We start from the raw sequence: 16917 nt of genomic DNA, 5'->3' as shown, positions 1-16917 counted from the left end.
AAAAATAATGAGGGAATGCGTGGATATCGCCTGTTCCTGATAACTGTGGTGATGCTTAAGTGTGATTTCTACCCACAAGGAAGTCTAGCGAATTATACCAAAGCTATACAGCCATGCCTTGACGATATATCGGGGTTGTGACTAATTATTTTCATCACTGATTAGTGTAAAAATTATGTTTTTTTCTTGCCTACAAATTTTCTGAAACCAGTAAATAATGAACTTGATTTGTCCTTGATATTGTAAATATTGCTCTATCATTTTCTGTTGGGGCCCCAGAGAGTCAAAGCCCTTTTTAACAGGTTAAAACAAATACTTGATTTATGACTTACTATTGATTTATTACCTCGATACTCACGCCTTGTCACATTTTTATAATGATGTTTATGAATCTGATTTTAAACTGATGCTCTGTTTTGAGAGTCACATAAAATGACACGTGATCTGTTGGTCAACAAGAAAATCAGCTCTAAAATATGCTGACAATACTTTTTAGCTTCAGAAAATAATAATTAGCTTCTTTAATATATTTCATAAAACAAGTTTCATAGACTATTTTTTATAGTCTAAAAGGGCGGACAACCCTAATATGGAACGTGGGTAGGGCTTTAGCCAAACAGAAGCTCCACCCACCTGCTTTTTAAATCTTTTTGTTTGGGAGAGAGAGCCAATCAGAAAAAAGGTGGTTCAATGAGAGGAAGCTGAAACAGCTTGTTTCTCGCAATTTGCAGGATTATTTCAAACAAAAAGGCTCCTGTGATATTCATCAAATATGCAATGTCAGTTTGTGACAAAGTGAGGGGATCTGAACACTTCACTCAGTGAAATTGCAGAAATAAAATTTTACTCCTGTGTTCTCATTACCGTCCCAGTGATTTGATTTCAATGTAAATAAACAAGTTAGATAACCTGGTCTTATTGGTGGACCCAGGTTAAGAAAAGTGCTGCTTGTATAGTGTGTGTTAGCAGAAAGAGATGGAGTTAGATGATATTTCATTCTGCGTGGTCATTTGTTTTCCTTACATCTGTGTGGATTGCATTTACTGATGACCAAATGTGCTGTGTGTACCAAAAGTTGGCTCAGTGACATTTGCAGCCTTAATAATTTTTGGTTGCTTTGCTTTTGCATTTTTCCAGTAATACGCAAGTAAAACAGGCAATAGAGCTGAAACACCAAAGGCAAAAAAATTCTTACAGAAAAAAAGTTGGTTAACTTGAAAATTATTATTGCTTAAGTTTGCACAAACAGTGAAGATTTTAACGGCTCCAAAACAATAAGAAAGCTGCTGAGAATGGAGACATATCCCCTCCGGCAGTGTGTGTCAGATGGACTCACAAAATCTTACCAAGACTTCTCCCCTCATGTGATCCGTTTAGTGTGCAGCTTGTCAGCATAATAATTCTAAAGTTTCTGAACATTTACCTGCTTTTGGCTCCGTTAGGGGTGTTTTATGAGAACAGTGTGGATTGCCTCATTATTGCCTCAACATACACTGATAAGTTAGGGCATTCTGATTTGTTACAGCGTGATTATCCATATCAAGCTTTTTTCCATATGACAAAAGACAGGAGCATTAATAGGGTATTGTCTCTCTTTAGAAGTCATAATGATCCATTCATGGTTTAGTATTCAGACAAGAATAACAACAAAGTGACATGCAGTGAAGCATACATGTCCATAATTTGTTTCAAAGAGCCGCTGAACTGAAATAAATGTATTTGAGCAGTAAAGACGAGCTTAAAATGTGTGTTGATTGTGTTTTAATTGTAAAGCAAAAAAGTGTGTGTGTGTCTAACTTTCTTCTGCTATCATTATTCTAATCATAATCTCAGAGCATAAACCTAAAATGTGACCCTCTCTGAGAAGGTGTTATCATGCAGAGGCACAGTCGCGTGTTTCCTTACCAGCTTAACACCTGAAACTGTAGCTCAGATGTGTGAAATGCTCTGAAACTATAGCTGGGTGTGATTACCAGTCAAATTAAATCTGAGATGTCAGTTACATGTGTCAGTGCTTCCACTCCTACTCTTGGCAGGTTGCGGGGAGTGACAAGCTGGCTGTTGATTATTTTCCAGTGTGAAACAGAATCACTGACACACAGTTAGTGTTTACAATCCCCGAGTCTTTGTTTAATTTCCTTAAAATATAAGTGACTTTTGTGATTTCTGATGTTGGAATTGCCATGACACTGGCATCGTACCGTCAGTAAATACTCAGCTGACTGCTGGATGGTATGTGCTTCTTCTCTGTTTGTATTAGCGAAATGTCAGTAAACGGTCTAGTAAAATCGAATGAAGCACAGATGTTGCAGAAGCTGTTTGTCTAGAAGTTTTGCCAGTATTCTGGTTTAAAAAGCAACAATTTTGTAACATTACTATTTTTTGACCCAACAGATTAATGAAAAAATATGGCATGGTTTCATTACACCAGCTTTCACCAGCTTTCATACACAGTAGTAATCTGTCAGTAATCATTCGGCAGCCTATCCTAATGTAATAAGTCAAACTCCCTGCAACATTTTAGCTGTATTTAACAACATATAGTGATGTGAAATGGCATGCAGTTTATAACAATATGAAAGGGGTTGGATGGCATCATAGCTTTAACAATGCCATGTTAAGGTTCCACCTCTTTACATTACCTTTTTACCTTTTGTTATTGGCTCCATCTCTGAAAGTACCCACAGTTTACGAACCTTATTTTTAATATGAAAAAAGATTGGGTTTCAACCACTTAACGGAACCTTAACCATGAGTAGGATTTGTAAGTAGGATTTGTAACAAATCGATTTTATTTTTTCTGTGGTTTTGCATTTGTTTCTGCAATTTAAACTCTTGTTTTTTGTTTGTCTTTGTCCTGCTTCATTCACTGCTGCCACTTCTGCTGCAAACAGTATGAAGATAATGTGAGAGCTTTTCATTTCCTTGATTTGTGACGGCCGCTCTACTGTGAAGGATGCTTAGAAATGTATTTTAGATGAATACCTGGGGTTAAAGGTGCATGCTCGCATTCTGATTCTTTGACACGTGATACGTTCGGATTACATAAAATGCCTCAAACAAGTCGCTTTTGAACACAGTTAATGTTGACAACTTCCAAACTACTAATTTACTTTCTTTTTTAAGTTTCAAGTTTGTAATACTTTTGGTCTTCCTAAATCTAAATTTACATATAAATTGAGTGGTACTCCCCTTTTAAATAGTCATGGGAGTGACTTCTTCTTGGAGAGGAATTTCTTTTAAAGAAGAGAAGGACTTGAGCTACTTGAATCTTAATTCACTGGCAGGTGAGATTATTGCAGTCCATCAAAGGCTGATTGAAGCACTGAGCTGTCCACAATCCAGTCTGCTGTTCAGCCTTTGCAGATCAAGCCCTCTCTTATCCAGTTTCACTTGGGCTGTGGACCATTTCCTCCACTAAGGGGCAGAATATGATTACTGATACTCTCAGCCCTCACTCTAAGAAATGAGACACTGAAGAGCATCATCAGTTAACGGGGGTCTATGTGGTCAGTAATTAATATAAATAGGAAAACTATAATGAGTTGATGTTGGTACATGTTTTTCTTTTCTTTTTTTTTGTATTAAGATAAATAACCTAAAGGAAAATCCTTATAAAATTCTAATTATATACAGTTATGACTTACATGTAAGAACGTGTACAGAAATTAAATCAGCCCTGATCATTAAGTGCACAATCATTCTGTCTTAGTAGGTTGGTTTTAGTATATTTGCATGACTACATCCAAACTACCACAACCTAAAATATACTTATCGCTTATATTCCAAGTTTGAGCCAATGCATACAAGTCTGCAAAAATGTCAAATCAGTATGGTCTTGCATTTATCCCTCTGAACATTTCACAAGTCCAAACAACCTCTATCTTTGAGGGTTGGGATTAGCGAGCTTCCATTGTACATGAGCTGCGAGGCAGCTAACCCTTTCTGTGATACCTATCTGAGGTTGAGCTCAGCACTTCCCTCATTAATTTCCCATTTATTCTCTGAGTTGGATGTGATATTTTACAGATCTGAGCATGCGGGGCACAGGTTAGGTGCAATTATGCTGACAGAGGGCTTTTACAGACATGCTCAATGAAATCTGGAGTGTAGGATAATACATGTAGGAAGTTATATAGTGATTAACCTTCATTTCAGTCTCCTCGGCGATCTCTAGGAGGCAAATCCTCCTCCAATCAGCTGTTGCCAGGTATATTATCCAGCCTTTTAAATGACCTTCAAAATAAAAGATAGTGGCAGGCCTGCTTCTTCTAGAGCTTTTGAAGCATTTATTTGCCCTTTTATGTTGTTCAGCAGCATCTTTAAACTACAGCTCACTCCCAAAATCTTTATTGGTAAGGCTATACGACTTTACTGGACAATTTCATGTGGAATTTTTGACCAGTAGCAGTGCAGTGGAGAAATGTTCTGTTTCAGTGTTTGTAGCAGAAATACTGAAATAAGCATAGCAACTCCTCAGGTTGTCATTAGAAGCTTTAACATTGTAGCATCACAATCAATATTTGACAGAAGTAAAAATTTGTATATTAGTTTATGCTTGTTTTTTATGTTTTCAGCAAGTTTCAGTAGCTGCAGGTGCAATGGTGATGTTGTTAGAGTGGTTTTGGTAATAACTCAAGTAGACCTAAACATGTATATAGTATTGATTTTTGAGTGTTATACCAGATTCAGTGAAAACTATAACCAACCTTTAAAAATGACCTTACTCCAGTTGTTATCTTTAATCTATTTATTTTTAATATGGTGTCAGCAGCTACAGTAAAACGCCACCCTTCTAACAACGCGCAGAAAAAATCCTGTTAATCTGCTAATGATATAGAAAATAATGAAAGCTCCAAAGTCACAGTTATCAAGCACCATTGAACTGATTAAATACATGAATGTCATAATTTTCGAGTTATTATGCCAAGATATTTAACACAATTAAGATTTAAACTTCTTATCTGATATCATGACATTATAATAACGTGTAATCGTTTTTCACAAAAGCAGCATGATTGATGAAGACACTTTTAGCTAACTTGTATTTTTCTGCAATTTTTTTAATACTGATGCCGCAGAAAGCCGCCTTTCACAACAATGGCTGTTACCTCCCTCGCCCCCCAAAGAAAGGACATTTTTGAGCCCCTTTGATTTGGTCCGATTTGTTTTGATGTGAGGAGTGAGTGGTTTTTAAAATCTCTTTAACTCCCCAGGCCTGGCCCAGCCTCCCACAGGGCTAATGACCGTAGCCTGGCCTGTGTTGAATAATACAGATGCTTGTGAGGTGCGAGCGGGGAGGAGGGCAAGGGGTTAGACACGGGCCCTCCTCCTACAGTACACTTCCATTGATAAGATTGTATTAATTGGTATGAATAGAGAGGGTTTTCTCCCTCTCCGTGTATACATTTACTATTATACTCATTAGCTTCCTGTTGCCTCCCAGCGAGTTTCTCCTTCACATCCCCCGGGGTCTCCTGGGAGGCAATTTGCATCTCTCCATGGTGTCTCTCTGGGGTTATTGAGGAAATATTAGCCTCTTTTCTTCTGTGGCCGACCCTTTGATTTATTTGGAACTGGGGCTGATAGAGTGGCACTCACATGTTAATGACCGGCGTTGATATAGGGTCTCGGTGCAAGACGACTCATTGATCCGAGTTGAAAAGGTACAATTGGCAAGCAGTACTGAATAATCATCTTACACGCATCTGTGCGTGTGTGTCTGTGCATGTGTGTGTGTGGACCTTGAGAAATGACAAGGGATTCCCTCTGCTGTCAAGGCTACTGTGCTCTAGCTGTCCACTTTCCCTGATAGTTAGATAAACAGGCTTCTGTAGGCTTCTGAATTTCTTGCGACTTTTCGACAGGCACAGTTTTGGCTTCTTTGCAGCTCGTGTCATCTCTTTGACCTCACGTGATCACAGTGGCACTTATCTTAGCCGCTTCTAGGACTCTACAACCAATCAAAGGCTGCACGACGCACTTGATCCAGTTTCTGTTTGGAGTCTTGGTCTAATAATAGAATTCAAGGTGACTACTGAGGGATCACTTTGGCTGCCATTAATGAGTGCTGAGCCCCTGCTACCTGCCCCACCCACTCACCCCCTCAGTTTCTGCCATGGCACGCTCATATTATGTGTTAAAGAAAGATAATGAGAGTTTTCGTCCTAATACCTGCGATGCTTGACATGCCTCCGAATTTAAGCTCACTGATGTCTGCTCGGCAATGTGGAGCCCGTCCTCAATTGGGAGAGCAGTTTGACACTGACTCGCTTTCATCTGGATGGTCACATGTCTACAGTGAAGCAGCGGCAACAAAGTTTGATATATATGTATATTTCATGTTTTTTTTTCTCGTCTCAGCCAGAGTGGAACGCATCGGCCTAATCATAGCAACATCTTCTGTCTTGCTTAGTATTTATATACTTTCAGTCATATGGTAATAATAACATTTAATAAAAGCCAACATCCTAACTGCCACTAAATAAAAATACACACCACCGCCATCGCTGCATCTTCTCTGCATACTTATAACAGATTAGAGGTTATGTATATCAATTGTGCAGCTCATGCATATTGTTATGAAGGAGAAATGCAAGAAATGGAAATGTGCCATTTCAATGCGCCAGCACAGCTTGCCAAAAGCAGGCAAGTGGGTTGTGCTTGCGGTGATGGTCGGGTTTGTTTTCCTCTCAGTGTTGGGAGATGAGAAGTCATGTATCTAAACAGAGCAGATATGATGTTTATGAGAGCCATCTGCTTGGCAGCCCTCCTGTGCCCACTGCCCTCTTCAACGTGAGAGGAGCCTCATTAAAAAAGTCACATGCCTGAGAAATTTCTAAGCGCTGTGTTTTTTTCCCCCCCTTTTAAAAGGAGTGGAGTTTAAAACTAACAAAGCCTTGGGAAATCCCCATCAGACATCCCTCCCTTAATCCATTTAATTTTGAAAGGTATTGTTTAAAGCTTTAAAGTTTATATCGTTTAATCCCCCTCCAACACTACGGGCACCAAATGAGGCCGTGTCAGCAGCTTGAACAGATATAATCTACTCCACACAACAGAAAATCCTCCTTCAAGACAAGGTTGCATGGGTTTCCTGTGAACTCACTGTTTGATGTTTCTACCTGCTATTGAACATGACTTCTGTCTTAACCCAACTGTCACTCGCTCCCTGTCCCCTTTTATCACTCCGAATGTTCTCGCTTCACCTTTCTTCATCAGTAAATCTACCATCACAACCATTTCACTCATTCCCGTTTTTCAGGAGAGGGGGCCGAGGAGAAGTTTGTTGTGGACAGGTTCAAGAGGGTTTTCTGCCTTCTGTTGTTCATATTTTTTTCAGACAGACTCTCAGTTTCTTTTCTTTGAGTCCCATTGTCTCAAAATGAAAACTTTAAATTCTCCACTTATTATTTCTTTGTTTAGGCCTCCCACAAATGTATTTTATTCTATTTTAATGACAATAATTAACACAAGAAGAGTGATGCATTTCTGTTTGCTAAGCATAGAGTTTCTGCCGGCTAGTTGACAAGGTTAACATAGCACAAAGTAAACTGTAAGAAATTACTCCTGATGTTGCTTTTACAATGAACTTTTCTGAGCATTAAACAAATTAGATTTATGATGTGTATTAGTGAGCTGTAAACCTGCTGATCGATATTATTAAAAGGCTAGAGTTAGGCTAGCAGTCATGTTTCTAGCCCTTATGCTAAGCTACATGTTAACTTTTGTCATTATCAAATATGGCCACATCACATGTCACATGATCTAGCTGTAAGTACAATCACAATTACAAACATAAAGGTTGGCACTATTGAATCTGCTGGGAAGACATCAAGGATGCTATAGACTTTCAATAAAGCGTGAACATATTAGTCTAAACTGGAAATACTGGGAGCCACTTAGAGTTTTAGTTGGTGCACAGTGCACTCAGAAGGTTTTGTCTTATTACACTGAAACTTACATGGGCTGAGAATATAAAATTGTGCATGTAGAGGGGAAGACATTGTTTTCAAGTCTTGTCTTCGGCTCTGGCTTTAAAAGTTTAACATTTAGTCAGATACAGTTAATAAATCCGACAAATTAATTCTTCATTTATATAGTGTCATCATTATGTCATCATAGTGCTGTACTCACTAGAGAGGATGCAATAAAATAATCAATTTAAGTTTAGTAAACCAAACTTTAAATTAATTTGAAAATAAAAAGGAAAAACAGTGGGGATCAGTAATTACTTATTTAGGCACAACCACAGCTTACGTGCCCATCTGTCTGGCTGCTTATTGGTTGACGTAACAGGCTGCTGTCTTCTGTCAAATACTGAACACAGGCAGGCCAAAGAGCCATAGTCACCGTAGGTGGCTGCCGCTTAACTAAAATGTTGTTTTTAGATCTTAAAAACCATAATCCTTATTTTGATAAACTCTTCATAGTGAAGTTATGTTCCTAGACTGGATGTATCCCATATATGCTAACAGTTTGTTTTGGACGAAGAGACAACCCTCATATTTAGTTCATAGATGTTAGAGTCCCATCTAACGCCTTGAAAAGAATAAAACTCATTCCTTTGAGTGACATCTTGCTGTAATACTTACCTGTGAGCTTTTATTCTTGTTGTCAAAGCATGCATTACCATTTAATGTGTTCATACTATAAAGAACGTAATATTCTTTGGAACATACCTTCTGTGGTACTCGTATAACATGTTTTCCTTTAGTTTATAATTTGAGTCGTATAACTCCAATATATATTTTCACTCAAGCAGTAAATTACATTGTTTAGTTATCAAAGGCTTTGTGTAATTACATTTGTGCAATTCAGGATGACAGAGCTGATAGTGTCTGCACAAGACGCTGGCATACATAATCACAGGCGAAATCCCATTAGGGAGGATGCAGACCATTATTATGGAAATGACCTTTGGGTGACAAGAATTCAGGGGGATAAAAGAATACTATGTAATCCTGACAAAGAGGCTGTGTGAAGCCACTTGCTCTTTATTTTCTCTTGTGCAAATTTAAGAAATTTATGGTGTTTTATGAATGTGCAATTGTGTTTTGTAGTGTCACATTCCTTTTTTTGTGTGTGCAAGAAGCCAGTTAGTCTGCTTGAGAAGTGAGATTTGACAGTGCATTGCTAATTTCATCCTGCCTTTCTGGTGTGGGGTATGGGTAACTCCAGGGCCAAGATAGCAGAAGAAAAACTTTTTGATGTGTTTGTTTCTCCCTTTTTTTCCACCGTGGCACCTTCATTGAGAACTTGCTCACCTTGGGATTACTGGATTGTCAAGCTGAATCTCCGTCTGTTTGTTTTGAGCCACGCTTTGATACTCTCACACTAAAGAGGCAGCTTCATAAATTCACATTGTGTCAAATAAATCAATAGATCCTATTAACTGAGGAAGTTGTGTAGTGCAGTACTTGAGGGACTGTGCCCCCCCTCGTTCAGGCATTTCTCCAGCAAAGGCAATGGCAGAGGAATGTAAGGTTGGCTCTTGATCCATACAGACAGCTCCAGCAACAGAAATGGTTTGGCTGACTGGTCTCAGTTGGTCTTTAGTGTTGTCTCCACTGTGCTGCCAGCCTGGGTCTTCAGCTGAACAAGAGGAATGAATTTGCTTGGACATTTCCAGCCTTACAGTGCCAACCTCCTGGTCAATCAGTTTGTAGTCTTCATGTGACTTAAAGTTTAGTGTTGCAGTATTTTTATTTTATATTTTATTTAATAATTGTCTGCTTTCACAAAAATGATACAACAAATATACCAAATATTCTACACCTATAGCCAGATTTTAATTCTTTACTTCACTGGCATGAGATGAATAACATGGCAATGTCAATTCTAGATGTACATATAGTTTCAGGCAAAAATATGTTAGATCACCAAAACAAATGTCCAAAAATGCACAATGGAAAATACACCAATATTTTTACTGATATTTTTACCACACAGAATCGATCTTCCTGAATACAACTTTAAAAAGAAATAACATGAAAGCTTGCCTGAGAGAGTTCAGGCTGTGTTGAAGAATAAAAGTAGTCAAATATTGACTTCCAAGCTCATTAGAATTGTACAAATGCTGTTTGTGCCTTAAACTGTATATTATATTTCTATGTTTTTTTGCACATTTCAATAAATTACTGCACCTACTGTATTTCCCACTGTATTGTACCTGTCTCATCTCAAAGTACAGTCCCTTACTTAAACCATATCTGTTGTGTTATATATTATTAGGCAGCATAAAAAAATACATCAACCATATATAAAAGGCTGCATTCACATGTAGGATAAAGATAAAACTCCCCAATTACTCGTATTGATTTTAGCACGGCTTTTTCCATCACAGCACAATTCCACACAGCCGGGATAAGTGCACTCTCCTACACCTCCAACACCTACTGTCATCAGCTAGGCACATTCTTTTTGATTTTGCTGGTGTAAAATAAACTCTGTGAAAGACATTATGTAACATACTTTTGCACATAGCCTCTCTCCTGTATTTACCATTTTTAGAAATGATATAAGCTCGGGTTTCTTCATCCGCTGTATGTCTTCCTCCATGTTTTCTGTCTTATTAGCCTTTGATTTTCACACTTCACTTGACCTTTTGTTCTAATGATTGTCCAAAACAGCAGAAATGACTAGAAACCTAGACCGTCATCGCACTGCTCCAAGTTCCAGCCTTATAACATAGATGGCTCATGAGATCTAGAGGAAATAATGACAGAATTGAACTAACAACGTGTGACCTTTGCACTCTGTCATTATAATAGAGGCAGGTTTTTGACTCTAGGAATATCTGTCTGCTCTCACAGGAATATTGGAACATGTCTAAAAGAACATGGAAAATTACTCCTTACCTTGTGTACTAGAACAAGTAATTTACAGTCGAATGTTATGCTATTTTCATGAATTCGGATTGTTCGCAGTAGAGAATGACAGGAGGATGAAAGGGAATAGAGCATGACATGTGCTGTAGTTGAGAGCCAGACTCAAAGCTATACCAACGTGAGTACATGGCATGCTTCCCAGCCCACCAAATATCAGAGCGTGCTTCAGGAGATCAAATTAACCGCATAGCTTGAGTTAGCTTGAGTCATTTTTACTGTTAGTGAAGTGAAAATCAGTACTTTTATTTTCTAAATGTGTAGTTTCTGGATGAATGCAATGCAAGTTTGTAAATAGCAATCATTAATCAATCAGCAATAAAAAATAGTTGAATATGGTGCATATAGTATATGAAGTGTTAGTACCAATAATGCTGCATTTATTGTAGTTCTTGGAGGTTTAGCTGTAGTATATCGAGAATTGCATTTGCTAGACATCATTTTGTTCTCAAGATGAGATGCACGATCAAAGCTGTAGGTGCTAGAAGAACAAAAAAAAATGTTAAAGACTTCACAATAAAAGAGAGGTGTTATATTGTTTTCTATTGTGTAACAGAACACAATGATGAACACAAAAGGGATCATGATATTGCTTCTAAATCTCATTTACCAAACTGAAAATACAAAGTGAGAGTCTTGGGGAAAATAGCAGACAGGGTTAGTAAAAGCTCACAGCAGATTGATCTGTGCATACAGCTTAACTGTATTAAAGCTCATAATCCCTGTAAATATCTTCAGGCAAGGCAAAGTCAGCCTTTTAACATTGACTAAATGAAGTAAATAGAAGCAAATACATTTTTAAAATTTGCTTTTCTGTTGAGCCCCCGTTCTTTATATATAGAAGCGAGTTGTGTGAGTTGGCTGCTAATGAGGCTTGCACATTTTCAACCAAGATATTTTGATGGTTTTGCCACCCTGCCGTTTGGGGGTAACAGTGAAGCTCGCTTTAAATGTAGAGCGTCTGTTCCCCTTTCGAACCTTTAACACCACAACAGATGGGGAGAATATGGAGCTCGGAAGGTTTTACCTCTGAGGTGGTAACAGTGAAGCCACTCATTAACACTGAATTTACCACTTCGTTAGCAATGCAGCTTCCTGTAGAGAGCGACCAGCCCTGGATGTCAAATCCACTGAGCATATGTTTCAGACTAAATCTGCTCTGGACAGCAAAATATGATCTGTTATAAGATCCAAAATGCACATTTTTAGTTGTAGTTATTTTTAATAGCTCAGAGCTATTTGGTTTCATACTGTCCAAATAAATATGGAGTAACTGCGCTTTCAAATCAGCCACTCTTAAACGAATTTGTATGCCTGTCCACGTGTATGCGCCAAAGTGTATGTTTTCTTTGTGTGAGTCTGTGTTTGTATTTCAGACAGATTGTGTGCCTGCCAATTTGTCAGGATTCAAGTAACAACAGTCTCATGCTGGGATCTGTGTTGGCACCATCACAGAGTGATAAGATGCAATATGATCTCATTGGAGGTGTACTTTGTTCCCATGGAAATTGGTCAATTTTAGCAGGCGACTGAGAACTTTAGGTGGAGAAGCAGGAAGGTTGTATCCCAGAGGTACGCTCACATAATTAAGCATCCTCACCAGGGTATTCAAGGCTAACAGCAGGGTTTGTTGTGAATAGAGGTGGTGAAAGAGGGTGTTGGAAAATCATAATGCGGCACAGAATAATACCACTCTCATTTTACCGAGCAGTGGGAATAGCCCAAAAGGAAAAAAAAAAGATTTTTTCAACAGCACCACATTGTCAGTGAGAATGAGAGAAAAAGAATTAAATTTTACTATATTATGTGCAAGAGTTATCTTTTTCTATTTATACTGTGTATACGTGTAGATATGTATAAGACGTTGCGCGCTTTATTTGACTCGCTCAAAGTTCGCAGAATAATTTTCTTCTTTATATTTCAGAAAGTATCGCTGCTATGTCTGATCTGAAGCTGAATGCGCAAGAGGACAAAGATGTGGAATCGGTGTCTGACAACCCAGGTCGTACTCGGGAGCCATTACAGACTCACACGTTCTCCTCGAAGAACAATGCTGCAGGTCTGTCCTCAGATGAACACGAAAACCCTTTAAATGGAACCCAGCCGAATCCATTTGTATACAGCAGTGTCCCTGCTGTTCCCCATGCAGGCAATTCATTGCCTTCAGGAGCACTTGTTAATGGACCTGGTTCACACCCCAACTCAGAGGTACACTGTGTCCTGAACAAAGGCACTGTTTTATCCAACAGTGTCCTGGATGCCGTGTGGCAAGCGGAGAAGGACACGAGCCCCGAGGTGTTACCACCACCTAGTGAGCTTCAATCAGACGCTTGGAAGAACACAGTGGGACCCGACGTAAAAACACCGGCCACACAGCCAGGTGTCAACACGCCACTGTCTCACTCGGAGGAGAATGAGTCTAAACTGGCCTATTCCACGCTGTCAGGTGACAGTGCAGAGCAAATGCACATTAGCCAACCTTTGACAAAACAGACAATAAAAACAAGATCTCCACGGGACATGGAACGGTCTGGAGTCTCCTTGGATGATTATGATAATACTGAAGTAATCAGGTGGGATTCAACAAGAAAATGCTTTTTGCACAACGACAGAAGGCTGGAGACCAAAGTGATGCCCCAAAGAGACAAGAAGCACAATACACACACGAAAAGCATGTTAGACTGTCTTGAAAAGGTTAACAACAGCTACAGACATTTCTGCAGTGGTAATGATGTTGAAAGTGTTGACACTGGCAACAAAGATGAATTTCTGGGTACACAATCTGACATTAAATATTCAGTTATGCCATTCAAAGACCTTTCTCGGAACATAGCTTTAGACTCTGAGAGCCATATTTATAGCACAGCGCAGGGAGGCAGTAATGAGGAAAATGACCCTGAAGATGAAAACTGTGTTAGTCCAAAAGTGGAACAGTTGAAGGCAGAGCAACTTGAACGAGATTCACTTTTCTTTTCATGCACAACATGCAATGTTAATTTCAAGGAAAAAAGACATTTCCATAGACATATGATGTATCATTTAGGCAAGCATAATCAGGTGAACAGTGAGAATGATTCACAGCCCTTTATATGCGGAGAGTGTGGGCTTTTGTTCTGTGATAGCAACTCCCTCATGAGGCACATCATTATTCACCAAGATAGGCTGGAAAAACTTATGGGGGAAATCGAAGGTCTCAAAAAGACTGAATTTGAAGACGTGGCCACCGCAGTGCCATGCTCTCGGTGCACGTTTGGTTGTAACTGCCAAAAAGTCTTTGTCCAGGGTACCAAAACACATGATAATCTGAAGCACTACTACTTTTGTGAGGAGTGTAATTACATTTCCTTGACACGGCAGGCACTTGTAGCACACTTACATGTCGAACACCTCAACACACACCAGCCTCAAAACAGGAAAATGAGTCATACTAATGATGCAAAGGGAGCACAACATGTTCCGTTTCAGTGTAAAATGAGTTTTTTCCCAAGGAGAGACAAAGTAGTGTTAGGAAAACATTCTGAAATGCCATATGTTGGCAAATATAAAACAATGGCTCGATGTAAACCAAATCTATTTAAATCTACTTTAAAGGAAAAACTCGACCGTTCCACTGAAAAGGGGGATATTCACATTCAAAAAACTGTTGACAACACTGTAAATTGTCATCAGTTTAAACCCAATGCCAGCTGCACTAAAAGCATGCTGTCGCCATATTTGTGGAGAATCGACAAGCATGGAAAGTTACTCTTACAACCAGCAGAAAAATTGGATGTGGAAACCGATCTCACCTGTGTACAAGAAGATGCTGAAAACAATGACCGCAGGGCTTTTGGCAGCTTAAAGCTGGCAAACCGTCCTACAGCCGCTGCTTTTACAGCCAGGAAGCTTAAATTGGACCAGATGTTCTGTCAGGGAAGCAAAAATGACCCCGTAAACGGGAGTTTACAAGTACAAGTAAGCCAAAATTCTCCATCAATGGGAAAAATGAGTACACCTTTGCATAACACTACTGAAAGAATGAATGGTAATATATTGCCTGGGCTTAGCCAGAGGCTTAAGAAACAGTGTGCAGTTAGGGAGTTAAAGAAAGGCTGTGAGGGTGATGATAACTTCAGTGATGACACCAGCGAAGCTACAGGCAGCTTCTTGGAAAGCAGCGAGAATGAAAGGAACTCATATGCTCGGAGGTATTTGAAAAAGAGGCAGAGCTTTACAGCCAAACACCAAAGCCCCCACGCACTCAAGGTTGAAGATGATGGAGATGAAGACTGCAGTGACATAGAACAGCTCATAATCAAAGAGGAGCACATTGAAACGACAGTGAGTGATGATTCCACAGAATTGCCTAATACATCTCCAAGTGATAGTTTTGATATGTCCCCCACACCATCAGTAAGACATAAGCCCTGTCCTTACTGTCCCGCCACGTTTGAGTCCGGAGTGGGTCTGTCCAATCACGTGCGAGGACATCTTCACAGAGCTGGGGTGAGCTATAATGCCCGGCACATGGTTTCACCGGAGCAAGTGGCATTGTGGGACTATCAGCCAAGAATCCGCAGAAAGATTTCTACTAGCATGAGAAAAAAAGGTACGATTATTTTAACAAATAATATATACAAACCGAGTCTGAATGGACTGTGTGCCAAAACTAATATCCCTAACACCGATTGGCTCATTATAGCCTAGCTTGTACAATATTAGGTGCCTGCACATACTGTAGAATTTTAGTGTAAGTGTGCCACCTATCAGATGTGTTCTGTACGTCCTTAAATGCTATCAACAGATGAATAACATTATATTTTGTAATTTAGTTAGAAAATCATTTTGCATTTTTGATAGGAGAAAGAAATGGAGCCAGGGATGTGTTGGAGCAAGCATCTATAATCTTAGTCAGTGGGATTGCATATTGCGCACCTCTCTATAGAAGTTTTGGTTAATTACTCCATGATAGAAGTCAAAGTTCTTCAAAGCTCCACAACCATTTCACAGTGGCACTTTAGGATATGGTATAGGGTTTACGATTTAGTATTTCTGTGATTGGCAGTAGGGTCTATTATATGACTTACATATAAAAGCAGCATAGAAAATCTATATCTATAAAGTTTCACAATCCAAAATGTACACTAAAAATAGTTTTTTTCGTTCCTTAAATTGTGACACACTTTTCTTATATTACAGCTGTTAAGCCAGAAACTCGAGGACAACACACGTGTCCTGTGTGTTTGGAATGTTTTGATAGCAAAACTGGCATCTCTAACCATGTGAGGGGACACCTGAAACGAATAGGTACAAAGGTTACCAGCAGCAGTAAGTCTCCACTGTGCGCACTAAATGAATTGCTACAGAACAAAACGGAACATTGGAACAACCTTCTGACCAAGAGTCAGTTCTCCTCTCAACCTTTAGCCCCTCAGAAGTTCATCTGCAGCAATGGCCTGTTTCTGATGCAGACAAGCATCCCAGGGAAACTCCAACATGTCAAAAGGAGTCTGCATCCCATAAAGAAAAGCCTTGTGTGTAAACACATGGTAGATAACCTCTCAGAAAGGAAGAAGCTACAGGAGGAAGCAGAAAAAGGCACTGCAGCCACATCAAGCGCTTTAGTTGAACTCCTCAAAGCCAAACAGGAAAGTGTGGAGCTTGCAGTGAGCCAAGAAGCCTATGCAACCAGGATGATCTGTGAGATGACCAATGATTATATGGCCGAAACAGAGATGACCAGTCGGGAACCAAACTGGTCTGCTGGTATGGAATCTTTAAGTCTAGATTTGGACAGCCAACATACTCTATGTAAAATACATCATTTTTAAATGTTATGCAAAACCAGCCAAAGCAGAAAAACAAAAATTGAGGTATGACCCATTATCATGCATTTAATAGATCATATGTAGGACAAGCTACTGTATGCAAGCTATTATATCATTAAGTGTAGTTTATTGTTGCGTTTTAATTGTTTTTTATTTAATTGTCTTTTTATTTCTCAATTAATTATCAGTAGACGAATAGACCCAGGCAAACGCTAGGCTTGCAT

General features: G+C 39.2%; 1 protein-coding gene across 2 annotated transcripts in view; it reads left to right on the top strand.

The window, feature by feature from the left end:
• The window catches only part of znf644b (zinc finger protein 644b), a 31136-nt gene that overhangs the window by 2363 nt on the left and 11856 nt on the right, over nucleotides 1-16917 (top strand). Inside the window, exons 2-4 of one of the 2 annotated variants that reach the window (XM_085150397.1) lie at nucleotides 12811-15474; nucleotides 16065-16193; nucleotides 16293-16631. In XM_085150397.1, the coding sequence (XP_085006523.1) occupies nucleotides 12825-15474; nucleotides 16065-16193; nucleotides 16293-16631 (3118 nt within the window). In that variant the 5' untranslated portion in view covers nucleotides 12811-12824. Of the gene's footprint in view, nucleotides 1-12810; nucleotides 15475-16064; nucleotides 16632-16917 lie in introns of both variants that reach the window. The other variant, XM_085150396.1, reaches the window with a different exon arrangement.

This window comes from Neolamprologus multifasciatus, chromosome 23, assembly GCF_963576455.1.
Source record: "Neolamprologus multifasciatus chromosome 23, fNeoMul1.2, whole genome shotgun sequence".
Classification (NCBI taxonomy): domain Eukaryota; kingdom Metazoa; phylum Chordata; class Actinopteri; order Cichliformes; family Cichlidae; genus Neolamprologus; species Neolamprologus multifasciatus.
The sequence above is the reverse complement of the archived record's forward strand: the minus strand, read 5'-3'. Positions and strand labels throughout refer to the sequence as shown.